The sequence below is a fragment of the Vanacampus margaritifer genome, chromosome 20 (genome assembly GCF_051991255.1).
Source record: "Vanacampus margaritifer isolate UIUO_Vmar chromosome 20, RoL_Vmar_1.0, whole genome shotgun sequence".
NCBI classification, from domain to species: domain Eukaryota; kingdom Metazoa; phylum Chordata; class Actinopteri; order Syngnathiformes; family Syngnathidae; genus Vanacampus; species Vanacampus margaritifer.
The window spans coordinates 18,135,663-18,163,630 of NC_135451.1; the positions used below are offsets into that span (position 1 = coordinate 18,135,663).

The 27,968-nt window shown below is 44.1% G+C and overlaps 2 protein-coding genes across 4 annotated transcripts in view; one reads left to right on the plus strand and one right to left on the minus strand.

Moving 5' to 3' along the window:
- cnksr2a (connector enhancer of kinase suppressor of Ras 2a) overlaps positions 1-21,467 on the minus strand; it is a 38,350-nt gene extending 16,883 nt beyond the window's left edge. Inside the window, exons 1-15 of one of the 2 annotated variants that reach the window (XM_077554233.1) lie at positions 21,336-21,467; positions 20,857-21,145; positions 14,089-14,252; positions 13,710-13,912; positions 9,793-9,880; positions 9,135-9,176; positions 8,127-8,246; positions 7,871-7,930; positions 7,542-7,610; positions 6,227-6,373; positions 5,170-5,282; positions 4,900-5,048; positions 4,684-4,773; positions 2,907-3,139; positions 1,451-1,502 (exon numbers count right to left, since the gene is read on the minus strand). In XM_077554233.1, the coding sequence (XP_077410359.1) occupies positions 1,451-1,502; positions 2,907-3,139; positions 4,684-4,773; positions 4,900-5,048; positions 5,170-5,282; positions 6,227-6,373; positions 7,542-7,610; positions 7,871-7,930; positions 8,127-8,246; positions 9,135-9,176; positions 9,793-9,880; positions 13,710-13,912; positions 14,089-14,252; positions 20,857-20,920 (1,594 nt within the window). In that variant the 5' untranslated portion in view covers positions 20,921-21,145; positions 21,336-21,467. Of the gene's footprint in view, positions 1-1,450; positions 1,503-2,906; positions 3,140-4,683; positions 4,774-4,899; positions 5,049-5,169; positions 5,283-6,226; positions 6,374-7,541; positions 7,611-7,870; positions 7,931-8,126; positions 8,247-9,134; positions 9,177-9,792; positions 9,881-13,709; positions 13,913-14,088; positions 14,253-20,856; positions 21,229-21,335 lie in introns of those variants that run through there. The other variant, XM_077554234.1, reaches the window with a different exon arrangement.
- tlr22 (toll-like receptor 22) lies at positions 41-27,946 on the plus strand. Of its 2 annotated transcripts, XM_077554237.1 has the most exons (13): positions 41-336; positions 7,481-7,638; positions 8,130-8,267; positions 11,990-12,560; positions 14,684-14,786; positions 20,140-20,244; positions 20,779-20,923; positions 20,997-21,377; positions 21,442-21,572; positions 22,885-22,971; positions 23,412-26,198; positions 26,271-26,388; positions 26,682-27,946. In XM_077554237.1, the coding sequence occupies exons 11-13, from the start codon at positions 23,666-23,668 to the stop codon at positions 26,920-26,922; spliced, it is 2,892 nt and encodes a 963-aa protein (XP_077410363.1). In that variant the 5' UTR covers positions 41-336; positions 7,481-7,638; positions 8,130-8,267; positions 11,990-12,560; positions 14,684-14,786; positions 20,140-20,244; positions 20,779-20,923; positions 20,997-21,377; positions 21,442-21,572; positions 22,885-22,971; positions 23,412-23,665; the 3' UTR covers positions 26,923-27,946. The 2 variants fall into 2 exon arrangements, with proteins under 2 accessions (XP_077410363.1, XP_077410364.1); XM_077554238.1 differs by lacking the exons at positions 41-336; positions 7,481-7,638; positions 8,130-8,267; ... (2 more) ...; positions 20,140-20,244; positions 20,779-20,923 and having other exon boundaries at positions 21,355-21,377; positions 21,525-21,572; positions 22,885-26,198.
- The last annotated feature ends 22 nt before the right edge of the window (positions 27,947-27,968 follow it).

A 27,968-nucleotide genomic window follows, 5' to 3' on the forward strand; every position in this document is an offset into this window, starting at 1 on the left:
GATTTGAGTTCATCGAGACGGGGGGGCGGGAGAACAGGTGTCTGTGACGTCGCTACTTTCCACTTACCGGGAGTGCAACTAGCTAACCACATGGTTAGCCATATCTTTAGCTTAACTTTCGTAGGTACGCTAAGCCGAAAGACAAGACAACAGCATTGTGATTTTTTTTTTCTTTCTTCCGCCCAAAGCCGAGAAAAGGACACCATTAATTTCTTGGACGTGTATATTTGTCAGCATCTTTTCCAGAGTGTATTAAAACAAAAAGACTCACGGATAAAGTCAACACGAGGAAAGGAAAGAACAACAAAGATAGCGTTCTACAGTTGTCAATTTGTGGTGAGTAGAAAATACATTTTCATGTAACTGCCTTGTTTATGCTGTTGTTTTTGTTGTGGAAGTCGTGTGGTGTTTGGGCACCAATCGAATACTGCCGTGTTATCTGAATGTTGAATGCCATTCATTCTCGCAGCATAAGGTGTGATGTTGTATTACTATTTTGTATCATGTTGATGGCTATCTGTGTTGTGCATTATGTTGGTGTGAGGAGGTTAGTTAATGAAAGCAGGCCACCCACTTAATGCCTACTTGTGAAATACGCACTGCACTGTGCCGCCTACAATCATACATTCATCCTTTTCATGTATGCATTTGTTATGACTCGCTGCTAATGGGATCCAATACCATAGTTACATCAATGATTATCAGATTATAATACTGCTCACTTTTAATTGACATATAGTCACAGATACATTAATTTACTGGTAAAAAGTGATTCCCAGCCAATGTGCTGTGCAAGATCATTTGGAGTATTTCAAGACATTAACCAATTTCACTGTAAGTGATTTAAAAAAGATTATAAATTTGACTACAAATAATATATGTGTTTATCAATGTTACAGTCATACAGTGAACTTTTAAGTACTCTTTCACTAGATGACAGAAGATAAAATTAGTTAAAGTTTTGTTGTCATTTGTACAACAGAATATTCATGTATTTGGTTTTGCACCTGAGTTTATAAATAATGGTTAGAAAAAACTGATTTAACATTTTATTATTGTGGTACTAGTAACAATTCTTCCTTATGGGTCCCAAAGTAGAAAAAATTGGTTATTTTCCCCCCATCATTTTCTTGCCTTTGATTTACACATTCTCGCATTCTTTGAAAGGCCGTGAACATTTGTGGTCTATAATTTGGTTACATGGGAGCAACATTCATCCGGTTGCAGGCATCTGCTGTGAAACGTCAACTCGCTGGCAGGGTTGCTCATTTAGTGCTGGCGGCGGCTGCGTTAACGTCAGCAAAGATCACAGCTCTGCTCAGACGAATCGTCTGCGAGATGTTTCACTAGACTTCTTTGAATGAATGTCAAAGTAAAGTGTAAAAGCAGTCGCTTCCCTCAAGCTTGCTTGACTGAAGCTAAAAAGCGACCAAGCCGCTTCCTGGCTTACCTTTATTCTTTTTCCGCGTCTTTGTCTGCAGCGAGGAGGCCTGTTGATACGTCTGTCAGAGAAACAAAAGAAGAGACACTGAGAGGGCACATCAGGCTGTGAGGATGTTGATTAACTCGGTGACCTTTTTGGCTGCGAATCATTTTACGTTGCAAATGTGACGGATATCAAGATGTTGAGGAGCAGAGATGACACGGGGCAAAAATTGACAATGGATGGACCTGAGCCCACGTAGATCAGGGAGAAGGACGGGAAAAGGGTATGCGGCATTTGACCACGCTTGAACCCGCAGGTCTCATGAAGTCACGTATGTTTGGTGAGCGTCTGATGTGTGAAGTTCAGTATTGTTGGACTCGGTACACTAGAACGCAATTTACCTTTTGTGGTTTCACTCTATCGCAGATTTTAAAATTTGGCTACATTTTTCTCTTTAGCTAGCAAGGAGGGGCTTATTTTACATCAATTCAGCTTTGCCAAACGGCCAAACAACCTGATATTGTAAAGTGTCATTCTGTAAATAGAATTAGCACTACATTGTTATATATTTACAAATGTAATTCCAGGACATCGTATTTAATCAATCAAAACTGAAATGAAAACAAATACGCTGACAATCAGCAAAATTCATCTGTTTTTATCCATCTCAGCGGGTGGCCATTTTGTTACTTGCTGTTGACTAATGACATCACAGTGCGAGCTCAGCTTACAAACGTCACATGACCAAACACAGATGAGCCGTGATTGGAGCCCTGAGCAATTAGCATTTTCATTTTCAGTCAACAATTCAATTCAATTCTTGACTTGACCTTCCCTTTTAATCTAAAAAAAAAATGACCAGAACTGAATAGCGCCGATGTCGGAGCGCCGCAAATATCGGTGCCTGGAGCTCAGCCATTCGCCGGCCGTCGCTCTCTAGGGCTCTTGACGAGGGCCCGCCCACGTCCACTGGCACGCCATCTGCCATCGCAGCAGCCGCGCATGCAAAAAGACTTTGCAAGGAGATGCCGTCAAGACGTATAAGATCACTGTCGGCCGAGTGGACATGAAGCGTCAGCGTTCGCTAAGGTCACTCGCTGCTCTGTCTGGGAAGAGCATGCATCGGATTCATTCTTTAAAAATGTACCGCAAGTGCAAGGAGGCTGAGCCGTAAAAATACCAACTACTACTCTGCTGTCAGACACTTCATTGTGCTTTTTACTTGGTGATACAGTAAAGTAATTAACCATCTAAAAAGGTTTGTAATAAACTGGATTGGATTATTCGATTAAACCAGTAGTTCTGAAATATTTTATGTACCAGATACCAGGAAATGTTTTAGCGCTCGAATTGCGACCATCATGACCAACATTAAAATACAGCTGCGAAGTAGACGGACCAAAGTGTTAAATAAAAAACTAGGCAGAGTGGATCTGTTTGTTCCATTTCACATTTGGCGTCGAAAAACAAAGCGACCTACATGGTAAATGGAGGCGGGGTCTCTGGGTGGTGACTCTCTCTGATTAGCTTGGAGAATGTAGTGGGAGGGGCTCTGGCTGTGGTGGCTGCGCCGTTTGGCGCGCTTGGCCGTGTCGTTGGTGCGCCTGCCCGGACGTGCCGTGTGGGAGGCGTAGTCGTCGGACACGGTCCGCTCTTCCATCCCGCCGCCGCCGCCGCCGCCTGTCAGGCCCACATAACGCAACAGCGACGCCTCTGTGGAAACCAACAACCAATTATTAGTCCAAACACAAACAGACAAATAATCACACCAAAGTACGATTTAAAGTCTTCACTGAAGCGATATATTTTTGGAATGTGGGAGGAAACCTCAGTACCTGAGGGGTAGTTGTTGCAGTGCTTAAGGTGCATTTATCTATTTTTTATTATTATTTGACTTAGAGAATATATTTCTTTTGAAACTGACTTTGATTTTGAAACTCGACGTGCCACAAATGTGTGCGTTTTTGATGAGACGATGTTAAAAGTTTTCAAGAGCGAGCTTGTACCAGTCCTGAGAACTGTCTGTGATTCCGCCACATTTGCAGAGGCTCCCTGAGAAACAGCTCTGGAACATTGACTAAAGATTAGCCATACATTTGTATTAACGTCAGACAGTCTATTAATACGTTGCGAAAAGATCTGTCGTTCATAACTTCATATGAACAATTTTTATGAGTCTCTTCTTGGCCGCAAATACGCTACGTGACGTACAAGGAAAATGAAAGCTCTGAAGGGGTAAATTACAGTACTGTGTGAAATGATGAAGACTAAATACAGGTATCAAGGGACCTGGGTGCGTGCGTGCGTGCGTGCGTGCGTGCGTGCGTGCGTGCGTGCGTGCGTGCGTGCGTGCGTGCGTGCGTGCGTGCGTGCTTCGTGTGTATGCTCATTCAAGAACGTTGTGGGTCTCGCTACCTCTATGATACCGCTCGTCCCTCCCTGTGGTGGCCTGGTTGCTAGGCATCAAGCGGGCGGCCAAGGGAAGCGACAAGAGCTGCTGTCAGCGTTGCCATGGCAACAGTGTGAGGGATTCGTGTGGAGGTCAGAAAGAATAGTCTTTTTTTTTTTTTTTCCTCGCCTATTTCCACTTCTTCTCATCCGGGTCTCATCCCTCTGTCTGCTTGTATGGATTATATTTTTATCCCTTGCAGCCAAGCCAGCCTGTCTTTGATTTTCTTTGCCTTTGTGCCAAGCTGCCAGCCACCTCTGGTCCTCTTGCCATGTTGTGGCTTATGCTAATCACACACACAATTACAGAACATGGAGGTGCACTGATCTCAAATGGCGGCAAGCGATAAAGTATAAATACTTAAGTTCAGTAGAATTTTCAGGCATCTGAATCTGACAAAACAATTAACTTATTTTATTTAACTCCTTACTTAAAATAGGCGTGTTACTTTTTTAGACATAAACTTATAAGGAGGGAAAAAATTATAACATGAACCAGCAAGCATTCCCCATCTAAGGTCATGTTGGAAGGTTTTACGTTGTCTATGATTCATGCCAAAAATGTTGTCTTCCAACAGTCTACAGGGGAAATGTTGGTCATTGCAATGGTTTACAAGCAGACAATGTACTTGACGAATATATTCGTCAGCGGTAGGTAACGTTTGGATTCCATTTGAAGAAAAAAAAACGTTTATGGGATTGGATGATTTGAGTGCAGTGTGAAAACTTTTGCAACCTCTGCTGTTCTCCAAATCTTGTCATGCGTCGAGACGAGGACCCATGACGGGCCTAGCAAGGAAGTGACTCACCTCTACGGCTTTCTCGGTGAAGCTTGGCGGGGTCTTCGTAGTCGCCCCCCCAGTTGCACTCCACAGGCATGGAAATGGGCCTGAGCCTGCCTGCAAGCAGCCACGATCCACAATCACAGCCTCATCGAGTGTTCTCAGCTTCTGGATTGTTTTTGTCCAGTGGCTCAATTCCGGAGAAAGTGAACGAATGCGCGGCACCGGTCCACAAGCGCTTACTATATGTCGGCGTGGTACAGTAAACCGGCTCGTCCTCTTCTCGCCTCCGGGATTCTTGATCCAGAAAGGAGTTGGGCGAATCTGATCGCTTGGCCACGCCGCTGTGGCCGCGAGACGCCTCGTCTCCGGACAATCGGACCGGCTCGTCTCTGCGGCAGCCACACAGCAAGAATCATTATGAATGATAGGCTTTTTAATGATATCAATCCCAATCCAGTTGTTGTTCTTGAAAGCGGATGGCTAGCAACAAAGGTGTGTCGCCTGACTGACCTGGGTGTGTATGGCTCCATGGGCGGAGGGGGAATGTAAAGGTCCTGGAGGGCGGAGGTCTTGGTGGGGGTGCCCGATGGCGTGGCCGAGCTGCTGCCCGGGCTTCTGGTTGGCTGGAAAAGGGCAAATAAGAAGTCATTGCAGGAAACGGATCACAAAGTACCGAAAACCATGTTTTACTTTTAATGATCACTGAGGCAAGACGTATCCATTTCTCACGGCCAGGGTGGCACATATGTCAAGGAAAACCGCCTCTAAATTTTGCAACTACAGGTTATGTCTGTTTTTATCGGGGCCATTTGGGGCAGTGACCCAGCATAAAGAACAGAATGATGAAATGCTGTGGATTTTAAAAAGCCTGCTGTGTGTGTTGCAGTTGGCACTACAGTTAGGAATGCACATTACTGCCGCCTACAGGACTGAAGTGGAACAACATTGCCTGCCTGCTGATTGAACATTTTGTGTATGCAAATTCCTCGACTTTAACATTCTGACAAAACCTCTACTGTTTTATTTTTTATTTTTTATGGCTCTGCAGTTCAACTCATCTTTACTTGCTTCTCAGCATCACTTTTATGGGTAGTGAAAACATTGCACTTGGCAGTTTAATGGGCCGGATTTACTGATGCCGTAAACGCCACGTAAACAACGCTGGGCAAGATATAAATAAGATCACAAGCAATCAAGGACAAAATAATGAATTTAAGCCATTAACGATCTTCTTCTTTTTTTTAATACAGTGACCCACACGCTATAGGTGCTATAGGGAGACTAAAACCTGCAATCGTTTCTAAACGCAACCGTCTGGCAGAGCGCACCATCGTGTTTGTGTGTGTAATCAGCGTTAATTAGGAATTTACATGTGCTAATTCATGACAATCCTGGAAATGCCAATGGACGCTCGCTTATCTGTCTCCCCAGTCCCTCTGGTATGATTCATTCGGCAAACAAAACCAGCGCTCTGACCTAATTACACACGCTTTAGCTGACGCTCGCGGGGGGGCCAAAGTGGGCCGGCACAAGTCCACAAAAGGTATGGAGCGCCTGCGCGTCCTACCTGCAGGGCCAGCGGCTTCCAGCGCATGTTTTTGAGCAGGGCCGGGGCGGAGCTGAGCGTGCTCTGCGGCCGCTTCTTCAGGGTGAGGGACACCACGCCCTTGTCAGCCCGCAGAGAGCCCACCAGGTTGCGCAGCTGCCAGCCCACCTGCGGGCGTGAGGCACAATTGCCAGTTGTGATGATTGGTGGCGGTGGCGGTGGCGGCGGCGGCGGCGGCCAGACTATCTAAAGAACTTTCTTATGTAACCTGCCCTCAATTTGACTATACACTCACTCACTTCTTTTTTAAATGCTGCCTTTGCAAAGACAACAATGTTCAGTTTTAGAGAGAATGAAATTGCTCCCTTGAGGTCCATCACGATATTTCTTGTCAACAAATGAGTTATCCTGCTCTTGCAGTCTCATTGAAAGACAGAATTTGTGCAGGGATGTGATTTTTCCGCTAATTCGCGGAATTCCGCTTTTTTTTTTATCTCCCCCCCAAAAAAAAAAATCCGATTTTTTTATTTATTTTTTATTTTTTTTAGTAGTTCATTGTGTATGCACATGACTCCGACAGATAACATCTTCTGCTATAACAAAGACATTTGTGGTATGCTCTAATATGAGTTACTTTTCATTTGGTCATGATACAATTATTTGTTCATGAAATTTGAACTCAACATTATTTATGTGTTAACTTAGTAATCACATTAGTTAGATATGATGATATTCATCACGCACAAACACACATACAAAAAAAAAAAAAAAAGGGAGAACAATGATGATGACATTTCAAATGATCAATACTGAGATCTCCCAGAAAGAAAAAGAAAAAAAAAAAAAAAAAAAAGATATGATGATATTCTCAGTGATAGTTTTTAAAAGCAAAGGCAGTCCAATGTTTTTGAATGTGACTGATTTTGAGTTGACTAAAACTGCCATTTTATATGGGATAGTTCAATATACATTGAAAATTTATGATGCTGTTTTGTCTATTTCTTTGTCATGTGAGTGCATTGAAAGTACTTAAAAACACGGAAAACCCATGAGCTCCGGGAAGCCCCCCTTGTCCCCCCACCAGGGCACTGCCCTGGACCTAGCTGGGTGCCAGCGGCCCCCAGACCCCCGGCTAAATTTTCAGATAATTTCACTTTGGTCAAATCACATCCCTGTTTGTGACATGGATCTGAGTGGATTGGCTGTTCAGTGTCCTGTACATCTCCACATTAAAGACAAAGAATAACCTTTTTCAAAATGATTTGACTTTTGCAGTTTTTCCCTCGACATCAACTCCAGACAGCACAACGTGTACGTGTGCGATGCACAAACCCACCACAGTCTGGTGATTGACTTGAATGACTTCATCTCCCGCGTGGATCTTCTTACAGCGGTCGGCCGGAGACTACAAGCAAGCCAGAAATACGAAACGTGTGAGTCGACGGCGAGCGTATCGATCCCCGCTTGGCGCGAGCGAGAAAGTTAACAGCACTTGTGCACTCTCATGTCAACGCTATTGCAAGCGAATATGATGTCAGCTTGCAGATATTCTTGGAAACGGGTTACTGCATCCTTCAAGGTCTGGCAGGCGGCCATAGGCACACTTTGCTCCTTTCATTTCTTGGCTCTTAGATTTTCTTTCTTTGTTTCATTTATGCTTCTCACCCCTTCCGTAGTCCCCGTGATCACATGGAGGCCGTCGTAGGTTGACTTGATGTACATTCCCTGGTGAACACAATGCGTTTACAGTCACATGGACACCTACTGGCCATTTATACACCACACATCCAATTGAATGAGATCCAATGTATCCAAAACTCGGCCTTGAAGGTGATAATAATCAAACTGGCGCAGCTCTTGTGCTCGATCTCATTGTGTTGCTCATGCGATTTCTCCTGCTGAATTCAAGTGTCGTGCTTACCAGGCCTTCGGAGGCTTTGACGTTGCTGAGGTGGACCAGTTCCAGGTGGGCCGACTGAGACACCAGCGGGTCCGACGACACGCACACGATGTGCTCGCACACCTCGGACAGAGTCTTGCACTGGAGCATGCAAAATGGCGGGTGAGAAAACTTCCGCTGGTTTCATAGTCCGCCATAAGGAGAAGAGACGGAAAAAAAAAAAAAGGAGAAGAGACGAACGCGACCGCTAAATCCTCGGTTTTGTTCGCTTTGTTAGAAATGATCTTGAATGCTTTGGTCCTTCCACCAGTAACGTAACAAATTAATTAATACCCAATTCCCCAAGTGGATAAAATAAAGTATCTGTCGCAAGGCTTTGATGCGTTTTGCTTGCATTTGTGTTGGACAAATTATGAAATTATAAAAAAAAATATTTCACAACAATAGCTCCTCTTTATGCAGGGCAAAAAATGTCCTTCATTTACATAAAGCATTTTGTTTGTTTGTTTGTTTTACAGCATAGTCATGTTTCTTAATGTGTAATGACAAAGTAAAAGAAGGAATTTCATAATGAGCATCCACTCAACAAAATTGGACTGACATGAATTAAAAACTTTTAAAATAGATTTAATGGGTATCCACTAAAAAGTGACATTCATTAAAGCAATGAGTCGAGCAGTCTCATTTTGTCAGACACAAATATTGATGTGTAAATACAAATATGTGACTTCTGTTTTTCATCTTTTAAATTGAATTTATGTATCTTACCAAAGCTCCAAGGCGTTGAAAGTTTAAAAAATAATAATGAAATGAAAATATGCATGAACCCTCCAGCGCTATATTAAAAATTAACATCCTATCACATCATCCTTATTTGCAAAATACATGCACTTATCACTGAAATGAGAGAAAAACGATCTTGTGTTGGCACTAAAGCAAGAGTTTTTATTCATTATTTATTTTTATTAAGAACTCGTGTTTTCGGCGTTGACTGAAATGTGAAGCGGCTGCAACGGACGGCCGACTCACCACATGCAGGATTTTATTTTCCGTCTCAAACACGGTGCAGTCCTGAGGGGGCACACAAACACAACGTCAGCAACTGCACACCTCCATATGCCGTCTGCACCTTGACTTGGTCAACCCCTCACCTGCGCTCTGCCAAATAAAAACACTCCCGCGCAAACGCACGCGCAGACACGCTTGTCTTGTATTTACGAGCCCGTCATTCCTCAAAGACAGACTAGGAGTAAACAATGGGCAACAACAACAAAAAGTCTTGCTGAGCATCACATCCAATTTGCCATAACAGCACAATGTGGACTTTCATAACGTGATCAAATAATGAGAAATTGTGGATAGTAGTATTTTACAAATGGGCTCAATGTCTTACGATTGGCTTCTACAGGTTTTAAAAAATAAAAAAAAAGTTGTTGGGACACGGCCGACTCAGTTCTTCCAATTGACTGTTCCTCTCTAGTGCTAGCTGTCAATAAAGTTTTCGCCTTGTTCATCAAACTTTTTTAAGCAACGTCTTAGTTTGGGCTTTCACAAAGGGAGGGAGAGAAGACAAAGCACAACAGCAGCCCACTTGAAGTCATTAAATCGGATAGAACACACACACACACACACACACACACACACACACACACACACGCACGATGTATACACAAAGTATTCCACTAACCTGCTGCACGATGGTGGTGAGCTCCAGGCACAGCTGGATGACATTATTTCGGGTTACGGAATAGTCGGCCACCGCAGCGAAAGGAGACCTGCGGAGAAGCAAGGTAACGCTCGTCAAAATGTTCCCGCCGCGTTTGATCATGTGACCACGGGAAGGACAAGCAACTTTTCAAACGTGCACAACACTCACGGGGACACCTGATTAGGTACACCTCCAGAGTGGTTGCAAATTCAAGATAACACGCTCACTTTTGAGCATTCAACTGCGCAGTTCAGTTTGCATTTAATCTTTTAGTAATTGTTTTCAAATATTAAGTCTTTTTTTTTTTTGCATTCTAGAACTAGTACATTGTCAAAAAAAAATTCCAAGTACCTTTTTATGTATTAATAGATTGAGGTGTTAATTTTCCTAGTGCTACGGTGGCTTACAATAATACTACTTGAGAGCTCCATGTTTTTTTGACTTTGTAATTGGTGTCAAAAGTTTAAGAACCAAGCTTAATCAGTTACCGGTAACTATTTAGTCAGTGGTAGGAACATACCACTATTTCGGTATCGACATTTAAAGCATCTAAAAATCAGCATCAGCTGGACTGCAACACCAGTGCAATCACCCTGGCTAGTTTTACCAGTAATTGATCCATCTGCAGGTGGACTGCAAATAGCTCAACATCTGTTCCAAGACGAGTCCGAGGTATGCGATCAACAATGAATCTAGTGGACAGTTGTGGGTGGATGCAGAGAACTGGGCTGGTTCTGTTCTTGAAACGCGCTCATTTGCCGGCCTCACACGGCCTTCCTCTTGTCTTTCCTCACTTTTTGTAAACGCCGCAAAAAATTGAATAGAAATAGTCCCAGTGTCAGCTCTACTTGAATTTCAACAAATTCAAGTGTGGTCGTGACAAGTTGCCGACAATAGTCAATCCAAACAACGATTCAAAACAAAACCAGAAATGAGTGAAACAAGGACAGAGACACACTTGGCTGCTCTGAAGACCCAGATTTCCCCGTTGGGCCGAGGCTTCGCGTCCTCGGCAAGTCTGCTGCGCGTGTGCCATGTGGGTCATCGCTATTGAGGTTGCGTACTGCTATATATATATACACACACGCGCGCAGGACCTCAGGCTACGCAGCGTGTTGGCTAACCGTCAGACTTCCGAAACTCCATTTTGCAAGCAGCGATGAACGATAAATCCTCCAAAAGCAAATCCATATCAAGAGATTGGCAACACCTGCTTATTGCCGATCTGTGGTCTCATTTGGCTGGATGCCGCAGTAGGCGCACTGTGTACTTAAGTAGAAGTACAAAAGTAAATGCCATGAATTGTTTTCTATGCTGGCACAAGACACAACGCGTTCCCTTTAAATCATTCTTGGAGCCGACAACATATCAAATCACGATCTTAAATAAGGCTATGGATGGGCAATATTTCGCTTATTCGCAATCTGTTGCATCATTTTTGTTTATGCTCCCTGGTTCTCGTTCCTCCGCGTCTTTGCTGTCCCCAATTTTGCCTCCCTTATAAGACCCCAAGATCTTGATTAATTAAGATTTATTTTCACCAATCCTTAGTTTAATAATAAAATAAATTAGGGATGTTGAATGCAGACTAATACCAGTACGAGTACTGACTCTTGAGTGTAGTCACCGATACCAATTACCACTAATATGTTGATGCATAAAATGTCCCCAAATGACAGTAAATGTAATGAAAGACGCATGTTTTCTTGAAATTGCATGAAATGAATGGCAATTTTCGTTCTGTGTTTTGTAGCCAATTTTCTATTCTTCTGATTTCTGGTTCCTAATTGCAAAATGACTACATGAGGGCGACCGATCATACGTACCGATCCCTTAAAATAAGGGCGGGTATACTATATATTAGTTCCCGCTAAGGATATTTACCATGAATGAATTAGGTGTCTTTCAAGCCTTGTTGCTATGGCAACAGTCCACATCTCCACTACCTCTCTTTAAAAGACCCACCTTAAATGTCCAAGTTAATTCACTTTGAGCATATGAGCTATTTCGCCATTAAAATTGCATTAGCGGTGACAATTGTCAGCGAGTCGCCCCGTAATAAAGCAGCCAATCCTCCCACGCACTGTGGCGTCATCTTAATAATTCATGGGCAAGTGCTTGCAAAAGTGCATCGAAAGAGGAAATTGAAGAGGTGTGATTTTTCTCTCCCTGACAGATGCGCAAAAACTTTCCTTTTGCTTTGGCACGTGCGCGCTGCGTCGGTTGGCCGGCGGCGTGACGCACAAGCCTGCAAATGATGATGGGGAGCGGCGGCGCCCACGTACAGTAAAGACGTCTTTGCTTGCCGATTGACTGAGACGTCCACGTTGGAAGGCCGACACGACACGGAGGCCTCGCCGCCGTGTCGAAGCCGTCTCGGTAATGAAGAGCCGGCAGCTCCTTCCTCGATCCCCCGCTGCCGTTTTACAGTTGCATCATTATTACGTAGGCGGCCGCCTGTGCGCGCGTGCACGCGCTTGCATAAGTGTGTGTCGGTCCATGCAGATGTGGGAGTGTGTGTGCCAGTGTGTGTAGGACCCGAGGACCGGAGTGGGCGTCTGGCATTTGGAGACCTTTGGTTTGTGCGGCTGTTGTTGTGTGGAGTCGCGATAAAGTAAAGCGACAGCGAGGACGAGGACGAGATGGTGGCATTAAATCAATCTTAACCTCGTGTTGCTGAGAAAGAATGTGATGGACTGTGACGGCGACAGGCTGACGCTGATTTGGACGAACGCACGCTGTGCAAGGTGAAATCTCCCACACTCGCTATATTGTGCACTACACGATCAAGTAAGTTGGTCATTTTGTCGCGCTGTGTTGAGCAGACGTTATCATCTATTTGTGCAAATAGACAAAATTGCAAGTCAATCACACCCACCCATAAAGGTGCGTAATTTCCTGTAGGTGCCACATGATGGCGCCAATGCACTTTTTTCCCTCTATTAGACAATGCTATGGCCTAAATTAATGTTCAATTTTTTTGTACGCTGAACATTTTTTCCCATGTGTTTTTACAACCGTGTTAAGTGTAGTGCCGCAATCTATTGTAATTTGTAAGAGATGCAGTGTCATTAATAGCAAGAAATGGCAGGAAAAGTAGCAGAGTGAATTCTGTCTGTGAATCATTTTGTACTGTATGGTTGGGTTGAACTTTGCGGTGTTTCAAGTCAGGATGTTTAGTTCATTTCTGCTGAATGCAGAAAATGTGATCTTGGATCAGCCTTCTGCACGTCCACAATATGCGCACATGATGTCACATCTGCAGAAATTCAAACCCGAATACAGTCTGAAAACTATTGGCTTTAGCTTCAAGTGCTAACTAGCTAGCTCCTTAGCTAGCTTCCATGATGCCCGTTAAAGCCAAACTGTGGCAGGGTATTTACTTTCTGGACCTGGATTTGCTGCCTCTGTTGGCCAGAGGCTTGCAGGAGTACCCATCGTGAACAGCGAAGGTGTTTATCTACTAATTAGGAGGTGTTTCAGCCATAAATGGTCAAATAAAAAAGCTAGCGTAAAGATATTTTTGTTCAAAAAATAAAAATCTGTCGTCGAGTAAGTCCTCCTCGGCTGTAGTTGGCGCAATGCTGCGTCAGTTTGATACATTGGCAAAATGTTTTTTTTTTTGCTTTGGTTGAACCTTTTGGTGTTTAAATATTTCATTCTCTTTTGTTTGATGCGTTAACTTAACAGTAACCTTAAAGTAGGTGTGACAGACAGCTTGAAGCAAGCATGCTTATTTGGCGAACCATGCCAGCGAGATCTCTCGCAGGATTTGTTTGACACCAGATACTTTTCCTGACACAACTATCCAGTTGCTTATCAGTTGGTGCTGCATATTGCGGCACCGACCGGGAATTGTTGACCGGGGTTTGCCTAAAAGGCAGGTTTGGTCTCACCTGTCAAGCCACGCGAGCAGGCTCTTGGCGGCGGTGATGAGGTCTACCACGGAGGTGAGCAGGTCATTGGGGAGACGCCGCGATGTCCTGCTCTCCGATTGGCTGCTGCGGCGGCGGCCCGAAATGAAGTTTTGCAGGTTTTTAGCCGAGGCGCCCAGCTTGTGGGCCAGCGTCCTGACGCTTTCCGTCTCCAGGCCAGAGTTCTGCGCAATGCACAAAGGTGGCTGATATTGAAATGAAACAGTTCCCTGGCAAATGGGGAGTTCCGTTTTTTTTGTTACCAAGACAAAAGAGGGCGCAGCCTCTACACCACTTAAAATTATTTAAAAAAAATCAATGCGTCCCTAAAGTGTTTCTGCACCTGCGTTGGCCACCTTACCAGTGCGCAGAGCAGGTCGACGGCCTCCAATATGAGCTCCTGGTGTCCGATGCGGGACACTCCAAGGTCCTCCAACTCGGCGTGGCTGATTCTGAGTAGCCTCTCGCCGCACACGCCGCCACGCTCAAACACACACACGTACTGCTGCAGGCAGTCATCCAGGCCTGCCACACACGCATTGCAAGGCAAGGACATAAACACTGCATCAAATGTAAAAATGCAAATGCACTGTGCTGCTTTCTGATGTGTCTGCTTTTTACAACCAGACAGTCATGAGATACGATTCATTTACACATCACAACTCCTCTCAGCTCAACACTACGGCACTAATAGTAGTCGTTCTATGCAGAGGATAAAGGATATATGGCTGACTATTGGTTTATTTTCTTACGCCTTGTGTTGTTGTATAATGTGTCCAATCTGTGGCTTATAGACTCAGCATTAGCATGTAGCTAGCAGCCTGAAAGGCTAAGCTATGTGTTTGGTCATATTTCCAGTCAAAGCAAATAACGGCCATAACACAACAAAGGTCAAGCGGCAGTTTGTTGCAAGACTTTTGCCAACTTGATGTTTTCTTCCGTGTGTGTTTGTGCAGTTGTTAATGCAGAGAGAGAAACTTTGCTCACAGAGCTGCTGTGCCGAAACAATGAATGTGTCCAGCCTCTGACCTCCCAACAAACACGCCTGTTGGAGGGCAAGTACGCAACACACACACACACACACACACACACTTCTCTGAAGGAGCAAGCATTGATTTCCCCTGCTGCCCTAAGCCCGAGCTCCATAACGCACTCATCTGTCAAAGTCCCTCCAGGCCAGATGCAAACACGAGGAAGGAAAATTCTAAAAGCAGCTGTTAAATTGCAAACACACACACACACAATAATACACACTCCCTTGTGGATGTCCCATTCTACAAATGAAATCACAAACGCCGTACAGTGTTCCCCATTCATCAAGAATTCACAGCAATATATAGAGACCGTTAAAAAAAAAAAAAAAGTTACTTTTTAATACTGTTCCGTTCTAATTTGGCCTGTTTTGATTTTACCGCAATAAAAACAGCGTAATGTCATTCTGATTTCGATGTTCACACCAACAGGTCCATGTTTCCGTGCAAATGTGTTGGGACACTTAAAAACAATGGTCCCAGCAGGGTACTAGTTAGCCCCAAGGGCAACATAGGTTGCCCACAAATCTTTTCTATGAATAGCTCACCAGTGATGGGACACTGTGATTTATTAAAAAGTAAAACAGATGAAGAATATTGCAAAAAAATATTATATAAATGGTACATTTCTTCTGTTCCAAATTGTCTATATTTTGTTTCAAAATAAAATAGATTCATGGGGGAAAATGCTGTTTTTATTTACCCACATTTTTCCAAAAATGATATTTTTAAGCTGTAATTTTAATACTGTGATATTTTTGCAGCAATCATACTGTCAATTGAATATTGGTTCAGGCCTAATTATACGAGCAAATAAAAGAAAGTGATGTATTTGACTTTTGCTGCAACTTAAACTAGAATTATTTCTAAAAGGTTTTTTGTTTACATTTGTGTGTGTTTTTAACTGTGTGGTCAAATGTCAAAACGTGTCAGATTCAACCTGAACACTATGTAAGGGTTATGCAAAGTAGCTTGTGCCCCCCCCCCAGCCCCTCTCAGCTATTTTTTATGCACTCCCAGCGAGTGTTAATCGCGCCTCCCAGTAGACATGAAGCCGCTTAAAACAATGTTGGCTCTCACGGGCTGCAGAGTGTTACTCCGCTGCTGAAAGAGGCTCGCGAGCAGAAGGAGGAGTCGGCGGGGGGGGTCGGCAGATGCACTCTGCGGCCGTAATCGCCGTCGGTTATTGCTGGCGGAGCGTAGAGGCGCCGATGCCCGTGAATAAGGACGAGGCAAATTGTGAGTGGCGGCGTTGTGCGCGCTCGCGCCCGCGCTGGGAGTGGAACGCACGTTTTAACATACAGTGGCAGCTCGCTCTGCAATCACACTAAAGGTCCGAGTCCACGTTTGCCTTCTGCGTTCATTCAAAGGTTACCATCACTTCTCAGTCAGCTTTTTTGGGAGTTTAGCAGGAAAATCAAGCAGAAATGCATGAGCACGGGTTCACTTTTCGTTCTTTGGCTCTGCTTGAAATGGGCCAATTGGGTTTTTTGTAGGGTTGCACAATTTCCATGGGAATTGACTGCAGTTATTGGGACGAGGAAAGGAGTTAACAAAATTGAAGGTTGGCTCTTAATCAGGTTACAGTACTTTGACCCAAGGTTGGATTGGAAGCTGGTCGCCATTTTGGACACCGTTTTGAAAAGAAAATGTGATGTAACATTCTTAGAAAACGTAATGAAAACTTCTCAGCACTCGGATTGTGTAGTTCAACTCCTAGTCAGGGAGGAAAGTAAGGTCCAGTTGGGGAGCCTTATACAATTCTTAGCCACTGCTGGTCCTCAGCAAAGGTAAAAATCCGTTGGCTGTTTCAGGATGTCAATGTTGCTAATTGTATTATTTTTAACCACATCAATACTGATAACTTTGTAAGCCTTTTCTTGCCCAGTATTGACCTGTTCCCTTTTGTACACAGTGTTGGGTTAGATATTTAACCCAATTTGGGTTACTTTTTAACCCAACTGTTTTAAGCATTGAATTACTCTCCGGTTCATTCCCACGAAAAGTTTCCAAAAAGTTTCTCCCCTCCAGCTCCAGGTGTCGGTAGAATTCAGTCCGGCACAAAGTTTTTGTTTTGGGCAAGTCAAGCCCCGTTAATAACGTTTTCTTACCATGATCTTCCTAAAGACAGAAGCCCGTGCATGCCTTCATGTAGTACCGCATCATGCCACACAACATGCTGAGCAGCACTCGCCTCCATTGGAAGGGAAGTTGCATAATTAAGTGCAACTACTGTAAGCTGATGAAGTGTCGTCGTCGTCGTGTCATTTTGTATGCGCTGTTTGTATGTGTTGCTGCTCCGTGTGTGTGTCGCCAGAGTTTCAATGCAATTTAGATGAAAGTTTAATGTTTGCGCACGGAACACAAAAGCGCGCGCATGTGCTGAAGTGCGAGCGGGAAAAAAAAAAAGCATGATTCATACATAGCTGACTCACGCACTTGACTCCCACAGATGCACACTTTTCACAAGAGCAGGCCGGCCAAACTCCCACGCACACACGCACACCCTCCAATGGTCCGTCGCGCACACACACACGCACACCCTCCAATGGTCCGTCACGTGCGCGCGCGCGCGCACACACACACACACACACACACACACACACACACACGAGTTCCTGCAGTGACTCCTTGAATGTTGAAGAGGTAGACAACAACAGATGTGGCCTTGCTATTCTGGTTATGTTGTCATGTGTTTTGCAGGTTGCCAGTTTAAATCCCGAGTGCCAAGTGACGGGTTTTTGGATTATTTGTACAAAACTCTTCCCTAGTTTGCATGGCAATGGTACGAGTAAGTTTTTTAACCAATATTTGCAAGGGCGCAGGCCCTGTTTGAATACAGAAAAAAAAAATGCCACCTAAAATCGGCCGAACAGTCACATGCAAATGCAAAATGAAAACACTCGTGAGGAACGTTAACATTGAACAGCCAACAGAACTTGAATCCATTTCCTGACATCACTCACTTGGCCACGCCCCTTAAAAATCACACAGACACGCAAGGCTATGACTTCATTCGAGGAAGGTTTGAAGTCTTGATTTCTTCTCGGATTGTCCAACTTGCGACTGCAAAGCGTTCGCGGCAAATCTAAGCAACAAAGATGGCTGATTCCAATAAATTGTTGTTCTGATTAACTCACGTGTTACTTGAATCTAACTATATCAAAGTAACAATAAATAAAGATCTGTTTATAATCTTGGTTTGCCATTCAGTCGGTCTCGTCATGGCATTTGCTATTGTCGAGTGATGTCAGATTCAAGTAAACGGACTGCTTTTAAATAGCGCTTTATCGACACCATACGGTGCTCGAAAAGTCCGACTTGCCACGTCCCTCGAATGCGGCATGAGTCCCGACTAAATGAAGCTCCTCCCTCACTTCAGCATACCTTTTTGGCTTCAAAATGGTGCTTTGCCGCTGTGTCGTGACAAAAACAGATGCAGGTGAATTTTCAGCAAATAACCGAGGATAGGTTGCCGGCAATTTGTGACAGTCGTTTATTTTGTGAGCATTTTCAGCCATGTCGCATCACATCCTGAATTGCAATGGGGACGTAATCGCCAAATCAACAAAGCCCGAACCCTTTGGCCCCCCGATGCCCCTGGCATATGTTGCCCGTTATCACACACACAGGCACACGTAAAGTGTGTATCGTGTTTCCCAGTGTTGCCAGACGCACCCGAGAGGCCCAACGTGGATCAAATAGTACATGAGGGCACGGCACACGCGTGTTCTCCGGCATGTCGTAGTATGCGCAAAGCTTTGCAGTGCGCCGGCGTCCTTGTGTTGTGTTGTGTTGTGTTGTGTTGTGTTGTGTTGTGTTGAGGGCGGGTGGGCAGCCGTCGGCCTTGTCAGCTGTTGAGCACAGACGCTCTGAGACCAACAACTCGCCTCCGCCCACCTACCAAGCACACGCACACAAATAAACACACGCCATATGCACATGACCAAGCGCTAACCTCGCGCAAAAAGTGACAATCTCCATCACGATTCCTGTTTGCGCGTCACGGAATGACACATCCTTGGCCTGATTTTCAGACGACGAAACATCAATAGTCAACCTCGTTAGTCATTTGATTACCATTCATTTTATGTAGGTCAGTTTTTGTCAAAATGGGATGCTCGGGCTTGGCTAAATAATTGCCAATAAATGTAGCTTGTGCGTATCATTTTAACTCATTCACTGCCATTGACGGCTATTGATGTCAAAAATTCATTTGAACAATTTTTATTAGATTCAATTTTGTTCCCACTTTTGTTAACAAGAGTATGAAAACCTAGAATTTTTTTATTGTACTGTACATTTAGAACAAATTTATGATTAATCGTGAGTTAACTATTAAAGTCATGCAATTAATTACAATTAAAAAATGTAACCGCCTGAGGCGATTTAAAAAAAAAAAGAAAAGATTATTAGAAATTAGGAGCGTCAGCCGATAATTTTTTTTAAATCGCAATTAATTGCATGACTTCATGAGTTAACTCACAATTAATATATTTTTTTATATCCGTTCTAAATGTACAAGTTTTCATACTCTTAACAAAAGTGGGAAAAAACTAATAAATATAGTTCAAATGAATTTTTGACGTCAACAACCGTCAATGGCAGTGAATGAGTTAATGCTTAATATGTACATAACATAACCAAATTAGTCCTGCCTGCCTTAGCCCTCCGACATGCCTGCATCAATAAAAATGAAGGGAGTATTACAGGAATAAAGTTTATTGTAAGAGCAAAAGGAGTTCCTTTTAAGTACATATGGTTCCTTTTTTTTTTTTTTTAAAGACTATTTTCCAGATTAAACAGAATCTTACAAGGATATAGATGACTTTTGCCCTAGTTAAACTGATTTTAATAATATATTAAGACTTAACTACTAATTGATTGTCATAACATGACAACTTTTTTCCTCGAAATGTACATTTTTGACAAGGGATCAATTTCATGTAATACTCTTTGTTTGGAAAAAGGCATTTACTGGCTTACTGGCACTTGAGTGGATAAAATCGATCTCATGATTGTGATTTTAAGAAGTTGGCATCCCATCTATTGATCTTGGAGATTACGTTTGAATTGAGGACATGGAGCTCTGCCCGCGCTGAATGACCGTAGTATTAGAAATAGAAGATCGAGAAAGCAAACAAACTGTTGAATCTAGATGAATGTTTGTTGGAAATGTCGTAAAAGAAGCTCTCTCTATATATATCTATTTATTTATTTTTTAAATTATGTGTCCAACCTGCACTACTATCAAACAAAGCCTGAGGGTTAACATTCAGAGAGCTCCTAATCCAATCTGTATCATCATTCAATTCTTTGTCCCTTCCAGTATGTTGTGTTCATCCGTCCAAATCGTTGTCATTGTTCTCGGCTGTCTGCAGCAACAGGTACACAAGCGAGAAGATAGTTTTTGCAGTGTTGGCATGCCCGTGCGGGCGCAGGCGGCTGAATTATGCACGGCTGCAAGCTGTCATCTGCTGGCAAATGTGAGTCAAGAAAGATTTGTTCTCAGGGAAGCCACTAACGCAAAAAAACATTTTTTGAAATCAAACGTTGTCAGGCTGTCAATCACTGCTGTCGTCATGACATCATCCCATCATCATCATCATCATCATCATAGTAGATGGATGCTAAGTAGTGAATATTGTGCAAGTAGGAAAGAATGTTACTGGAAATATTTATATTGGATTTATATATTATTATATAACTTATATTTATCTACTACAGTACATCCAATGCATCACATGCATGAAACATGTCTATGCAAATTATAGTAGTTGAGCTTCACATTGAAAATCGAGACAAATTAAAGACTTAATGCAAATGTGATACTTTGTCAAATTGGCAGATTCTGTATAACGATGGATAATAACGTCATATTGATCAACATTGATTGAGACCACTGCAAAATGATCTCTTTCTTTGATTTTGCTATTCCTACTTTTATGTTTTATCCTACCAACTACTGACAGCTTAGCTCCCAAATTGCAAATGTTGTCATTTCAAGCATTTGTTCACAGAAAATGGTCGGAATACGAAGGAAAGGTGCACATATGGTGACCTGACGTCAAGCATGATCGAATGTTGTCCTCACCCACCTTTCATCCAGTCCACCACCTGACTCGCCGTCCACTTGCTGACCGGCTCCATCACCAGCGCCATCGGGTAAACTTTGCGCCTTCACCTGCCTCTCTCTCCCCCTCCCCCAAAAAAGAAATCTCCCCCCTCCCTCCTTCAGGTAACTCCCCTCCACCTCCTCTGGCTCGGCTTAGCGCAACGGGGCGGCGTTGATCTGCGGACGTCCGGTGATGCTCCGGAACATTCCTCAGCTGGCTCGCCTCTCACATGAGTCTGTGCGCTCGCATTTCGCCTCCTCCAGCTCGGCTCCTGGCAACGGGAGACGGTGAGATGAGGCGTGTGTGTGGAGGTGTGTGCGCGTCCTGCCTGGCTGTGCAAGAGTGTCGCACACACGCGCGCGCGCACACACACTCTCTCTCTCTTTCTCTGTGATGAGGCGGTGCACGCGCCCCGTGGGTGGTTCCACACGCACGTACATTATGACTATGAGGCAACGTACCGTGGTCCGGATAGGATGGAGGGAAGATGTCATCCTCCAGAGGTACTCCGTGTGTGTGCGTGTGTGTGTGGCAGGGAAACACCACCACTTTTTTTCCCCCCTTCAGCTGGCTCGTGTGCGAAACGTAATGAATCCTCAGCTGACCTCCTCCTCCTTCTCCCTCATTGCTCTTTTCCCTCCTGGCTGCAGAGGAGAGTTGCTAAACTCCCACTTCCTCCGTTGGGGACTCCCGTCAAGGTATTTTTAAAGTCCCCTTTGATGCTTGTGATGCTTGCTAATAATATAAACAAAAAAAATAAAATAAAACAAAACAAAAACATGGAAGTGTACAAATGGACGGGCTTTAGGATTTTGGCCGATTTTGTAGCCAATCGACGCGTTAATAACGATCACCGATCCGATCACAAGCTGGACCAATCTATCCAATCTGTTTTAACAATTTATTTAATGTACAGTCGCTGTAATTGACGCCCATTCAAATGCATTAGGAATATAACTCATACAGTGACAGCCATTTTCACTGAAGCAACCCCCTTCCCTCCCAGCTGTTTTACTGTATTTTGACTGATTTTGCAAGGCCCACAGAATATTGCGTTTGATAGCTATCAAAACATGGAACCGACCAAAATAAGATTAGTCTCTTCTTTCATCAGGAAAAAAAAGTATATTTGTATCTGTTTCCATTTTGCAGCAATTAGCATCAGAATATAGCTGAGTTTCATCATCATTATTCACAAATCTGTTTAGAAATCAGCTTTTTTGTAACATGGCCCTGGTTGATCTCATACTCTGCTGCCACCTGCTGGCCGCTTTTTTAATTATTACCATTGCTTCACCCATTCTCTGCAGTTCAGAGGCTGCATCAAAGCCTTCTGTGTGCTCTAGCATAAATAAAAAAAAGTATAAATACGTTTTGGGGAGTGAAGGACCAAAAAACGCATTTATACGTTTCAGGGTTTCAATAAGTTAAACCATTAAAAAAAATCTCTCAAAAAACGTTGCCAACTTTGCTGCTTTTTCTGAAGCATCCTGGGAAACAAGAACCTGGCAAGGTGGTAAGTTAAAGTGATACGTACACCTTAACTCAAAGACAAGCTTTGCATGTGGGGGAGGAGCCAAGTTTAGTTTGGGTTGTTGGCGTAAGCCATGGAGAGTCTTGGGTGCATGGACATAAGCACACTTTTTGTTGAATGGAGTTATGGTGTATATCATAAATACTTCAGGGCAGGTTAGAACTGAGACCCAAAATCTAAAAAGTGCACCGAGGGTGCACATCATTCGCACCACCCAAAGCTAATATTAAACATCAAAACAATAAAAGAGTCAGTCTTGAGTGCAATTGGAAGTATTAACATTCTTAAGTGTGGCCAAAGTGGAACCCAAAACCATAAACGTGTCTCTGAACTTTGATCGGTGAATGATGTGCAGGTGTCCGGCGCCGACGGAGTCTTGGTGAATTTCAAGGGATTGCGTTGACTTCACGTGACTTCCTGTTTATTCTTGCTTCTCTTTTCTCCTTCTTCTTCTTTTAACACTCTTTCTGTTCAAGTGTCACCAAATGGACTTGATCCTTTGAAGCTTCAAGTGAAGTGAAAGCAAATTATTCACTTGAAAAACAGCCGGATGCGAGTAAAAGGTACACGCTTCCTTTTTCTTTTCTTTTTTTTTCCCAGTTGCTATGGAAACTAACATTGCGGAGAACAACATCTGCTATTTCCAAGAATGACTGGCAGGAAAAATGACAGAATGTGCAACAATGTACATTTCCACCTCAGTTTATGACTAACGGTGTTTCAAAATTTTTTTCATACGTAATATGAATTGTATGTTCAGCAATCTTAATACTTGAGTTGAGAAGAAAAGTCATGACATTAAATAGAATAACATTTTAATGATTGTGATGTTAATGCTACCAATATTGAAATGTCATTGCTTAATCAAAAAGTTCCAATATATAGTGTTTAAATTGTCATTCTTTGGAGAGCCCAGAGCAGAAAGTCTCCGGAAATCCAAAGCGAAAGTAAACTTTCATTGCATTGTTGCTTCTTGTGACATGTGATCCGCTTCCAAGTGAAGAAAGCTCCCGGCCGCGCTCTCAATTCCTCCCTCGTGCCACGCAAAGCAGGAATCTCACAAAGAGAAAGGAAACTTTGTCGCTTTCTGTCAGAAAGTCCAAGAGCAGATGCTCGCACTCATCAGCTTCTCGGGACGCATGAAGAGCCGTGATGACGCCATCCAGGTCTTCCTCCGCTCCTTAATCCTTTTGGTGATATTCTTTGATTTGCAGATGATCACTTTTCAAACTATTTTCAAAAGCTGTCACTCCCTGAATGGACTTAGTTTGTACTTTTGGAGCAAAGATGAAGATGGACGTTGAAAGGTTTAGAAATGGACCATCCTGGTGGTTTAGCTTTTGTTCTGTTTTCTGTCTGGCAATGAACTCTTGCACTGGGTACGTACTGAAGGACTGTCGAATAAGCAACGGCAACGCCATTTGTTCGGCCAGCAAACTACAAGCCGTCCCTCGTTATTTGCCGGCATGGGTCAAAACCTTTGACTTGGGTGTGAACAAAATATCCAAGATCCGAGCAGGGGATTTCATCAATCACATGGTCCTGACTGAGTTAGACCTGAAGCGCAACAACATTTCACAGATTGAAAAAGGTGCCTTTGCCAGCCTGAGCTCGCTCCGAAAGTTGAATCTCAACAATAACCGGCTGACTCAACTGGCAGATATTTTTGACGGTTTGAGCAACCTGACTGAGCTGAGACTAACGAGCAACGTCATAGCAACTGTGGCCCCTTCGTCCTTTAAGCCGCTGACAAATTTGACCTTCTTGGACCTGTCATTCAACCGACTGCAGCACTTGACAAATGTTCACTATGCAGTGCAGCATCTCCCAAATCTCCGGTACCTGATTCTCAAAAAAATCGGTTTAACCATCTTCCGGTCTTGGGAACTGACCAACAGCACAGCGGCCTTCGCATACCTGGATCTGTCCCAAAATCACATCAACGTCTTCAGGATTGGCGCAGATGTTTTCCAAAACCTCACGTGGCTCAACATCGGCGGCTCACCAAGAAGAAGCAAGTTGTTGTGGGAGATTGGCGAACCGGCGGCGCTCAGCCGGGTGACCACGCTCGATATCGGCGGGCTTCACTTGGCGCAGAAAGACGCCAGAGCGCTTTTTCAGAGCCTCAACTTCTCGCTGAGCACTCTCCGGATGAACGCCATGAAATGCAACCTCCGAGAACTGCTGGACTTGTCCTGCACCGTCCCGACGCTGACTCGGCTGCAGCTCAGACGCAACAAGCTCCGGCTGCTTGATTCCCGTCTGCTCGAACCCTGCTCCTCCCTCATGCTGGCAGAGTTGGATTTAGCTGACAATGGCATGAAAAAGGTCGCCAACGACTCCTTCAGGGGCCTTCCGGGTCTGAGGAGCTTGACTCTCAGCCAGAACAGTCTCTCGTTGGTCCCACCCGCCATTAGGAATCTGACAAATCTTCTAGAACTGGACCTGAGCTCCAACAACATCAGCTCGCTCACTTGTGAAGACTTTGCAAATCTGGACAAACTCCGAGTGCTCGGCCTTTATCAGAACAAAATATCGGCCGTGAAGGGATGCGCCTTCAAAGATCTGAGCAACCTTCAGGTCCTCAAATTGCAGACCAACCGAATCACAAAACTGAACGGCGCTTTTAAAATGGACTTTCCACATCTTCGACAGCTGAAACTGGATAATAATCAGCTCACGGCTATCGAAAGGGGAGCGTTTGAGGGCTTGAGGTCTCTCCAGAACTTATCAATGCAGAGAAACCAACTCCAAAAACTTGAAAACGGTTCTTTCATCGGTCTGACGATGCTCACCGACATCCTGCTGCAATCCAACGAGCTCCAACAGACGGAGATAAGCGCAGGCGTGTTCAATGATCTGATCAATTTAAGAAGGTTGAGTTTGTTGGACAATCGCATCAATTACAAGAGCAGCTCAGCATTGGCCTCGGGGCCGTTTTCTGGCCTTTCCCGCCTGGAGACCCTGGCCATGGCAGGACAACACAGCCGAGGCCGGTCCCAGCTGCCTCGCAACTTTCTGCAGGGTTTGTCCAGCCTTCAGATTTTCGACACCAGGAACGTCCTTCTTGCTTCCTTGCACCAAGACACCTTCAAGCACACGCCTTCCCTTCGCAAGCTTGACCTCAGCACAAATGAACTGACTGACATCTCGCCCAGGTTGTTTGATCCCATCCAGAACCTGCGCAGCCTCTACATTTCCAAAACCGCTCTTCGCTCGCTAGATTTCCTGAAGGAGGCCAACCTTAGCAAACTGGAGTTCCTACAAGCACGAAAGAACCAGTATTCAGTCATCACAGAGGAGCAAATGAGCTCCCTTCCAGCTCTGCTGTATTTGGATCTTCAAGGGAACAGTTTCTTATGCGACTGTGACAACACGTGGCTCCTCCAGTGGTTGAACAGCAGCCAAACCCAAGTCTATGACGCCTATAACTTTGTCTGCAACTACCCCCTGCACCTGAAAGGCACAAATCTGCTGGACCTTGACGTCCGGTCCTGCTCTGTTGACGTGGAGTTCATCTACTTCATTTCCACCACGTGCGCCGTCCTCCTCTTCCAGTTGGCGGCCTTCACTTATCACTTCCTGCGCTGGCAGCTGGCCTACGCTTATCACCTCTTCCTGGCGCTCCTGCACAAGAGGAAATACAGAGGCCGGCAGCCCGCGTGTCTCTATGACGCCTTTGTCTCTTACAACGCCCACGATGAAGAATGGGTTTTCCGGGAGCTGCTGCCCAAACTTGAGCAAGAGCAAGGCTGGAAGTTGTGCCTGCACCACCGAGACTTTGAGCCAGGTAGGATTGCATTGTAGTATCGGCTTTGCTCCACAGGGTGGCGCTCCCGCGCTAATTTTGCTCGCCCTACAGGGAAGCCCATCATGGAAAACATCACAGAGGCCATCTATGCCAGCAGAAAAACCATCTGCGTGATCAGTCACAAGTATCTGGAGAGTGAGTGGTGCTCCCGAGAGATTCAGGTGGCCAGGTAATGAGGAGACATTTTATTTGCAATGCGCGTTTGAAGAAACTCAAAGGGGGATTGAAAACTGATAGAAAAGAAAGAGATACGTATGAACCATGCAAAATGCAAAGTCGATTTTGAACATTCACGGCCATTTTAAAAAGATGAAGTAGCCCCCCCATGTTTGCTGTAATTGATGAATAAGAATCTATACTTTAACCAGCTGACCTTGAGTGCCCTGAGAGGAGCCTATAAATAAAATGATTTATTATTACAATTATTATTATTGTGATCACGTATTCACTATGTGTTCCCAGTTTCCGTCTGTTTGACGAGCACAAGGATGTTCTGATCCTGGTCTTCCTGGAGGACATTCCCGTGTGGGAGCTGTCTCCTTACTACCGCATGAGGAAGCTGCTGAAGAAGTGGACCTTCCTGAGCTGGCCCCGAGCGGCCCAGTGCACCGACCTCTTCTGGGAGAAACTGCGGCAGGCTCTGACGTCCCGAGACAACGCCGGCGGGGAACTGCTACTTCTCACTGTGGAGGGCAGAAAGTGATGGACATGATGAGGAGAAGGTAACGAAGTGGTGGATATGCCCGACTTTTCTATTCCCTTCGGCTGGATTGACACCGATTGACCTTTATGTCCTTTATTTTTATTTTATTTTTTTTCAGGAGAGCTCAGTATTGTTCATTCGATTTGACATCATTATTGCTCTCCTTTTTTTAAAAAACAAATTTAAAAAAAATTAATAAATATATTTTTTAATTTTTTTTTTAACCTTTATGTCCTTTATATCGTGATTCGTCTAGTGCTGCCTTTTAAGCGATTTTTTTTTTTTTTTTTTCATGAGTTTTAACAGCATACAGCTCAATCGGATTATCATCTGCAGGACTCTTGATGATCATTTTATCGTTACTGTAACAGTTCCGCTCATTTCTGTTAGCCCGCGTATGGCCTTTCATAAGAAGTGGAACTTTTGGGTGCTCAAATTGTTGTTTTATGTCGGCTTTACTGTAAAAATTGAAAGCAGCGCGCTGGGCTTCTTATTGGCTGAACTGCACGACCGAGAGAGTGAGACCACTTTTGAAAATAATTCTCATATTACTTGTTCTACGCTCACTATATTGCTGTTTTTACACTTTCGTATGTTCACGCTGCAGTCACGTGTGCGGTTGGGCTTAGGGTTTTGTTCATTCCACCTTTAGAAGCGACCTGATTCCAATTTGAAGATACTGTATCTGAATCCATGGTGTGTGTGTGTGTGTGTGTGCTTTTCTGCCATGACACGTCTCACAATTGGAATTGTGTCTCTTGATTGAACCTTGCATTGTCAATCCAGCCATAGATGGACGATTGTTTACGTGTGCCGTAAAGATGTCATCGGACTCTACTGTATTGAGCCTGCTTTTCTTGTACTTGTTTTGAAAGCGGATTCAAACGTTTCATTTTGATCAACACTCACGTGCTTTGAGTCCAGTTGTGATAGTTGGGATCGATTCCCTAAATGTCATTCTTGCAGCCTGAAATTTTATGACTTTACCCAAAATATGCAATAATGAAAATATTGACAAATGTCATTCTTTTGTGCTGGTGTCACTT

Coding starts and splice junctions, on each gene's coding strand:
- tlr22 (XM_077554237.1), top strand. CDS start 23,666: ATGGACTTAGTTTGTACTTTTGGAGCAAAGATGAAGATGGACGTTGAA. Junction 26,199..26,270: donor CCACCGAGACTTTGAGCCAG/GTAGGATTGCAT, acceptor CTCGCCCTACAG/GGAAGCCCATCATGGAAAAC. Junction 26,389..26,681: donor CGAGAGATTCAGGTGGCCAG/GTAATGAGGAGA, acceptor ATGTGTTCCCAG/TTTCCGTCTGTTTGACGAGC.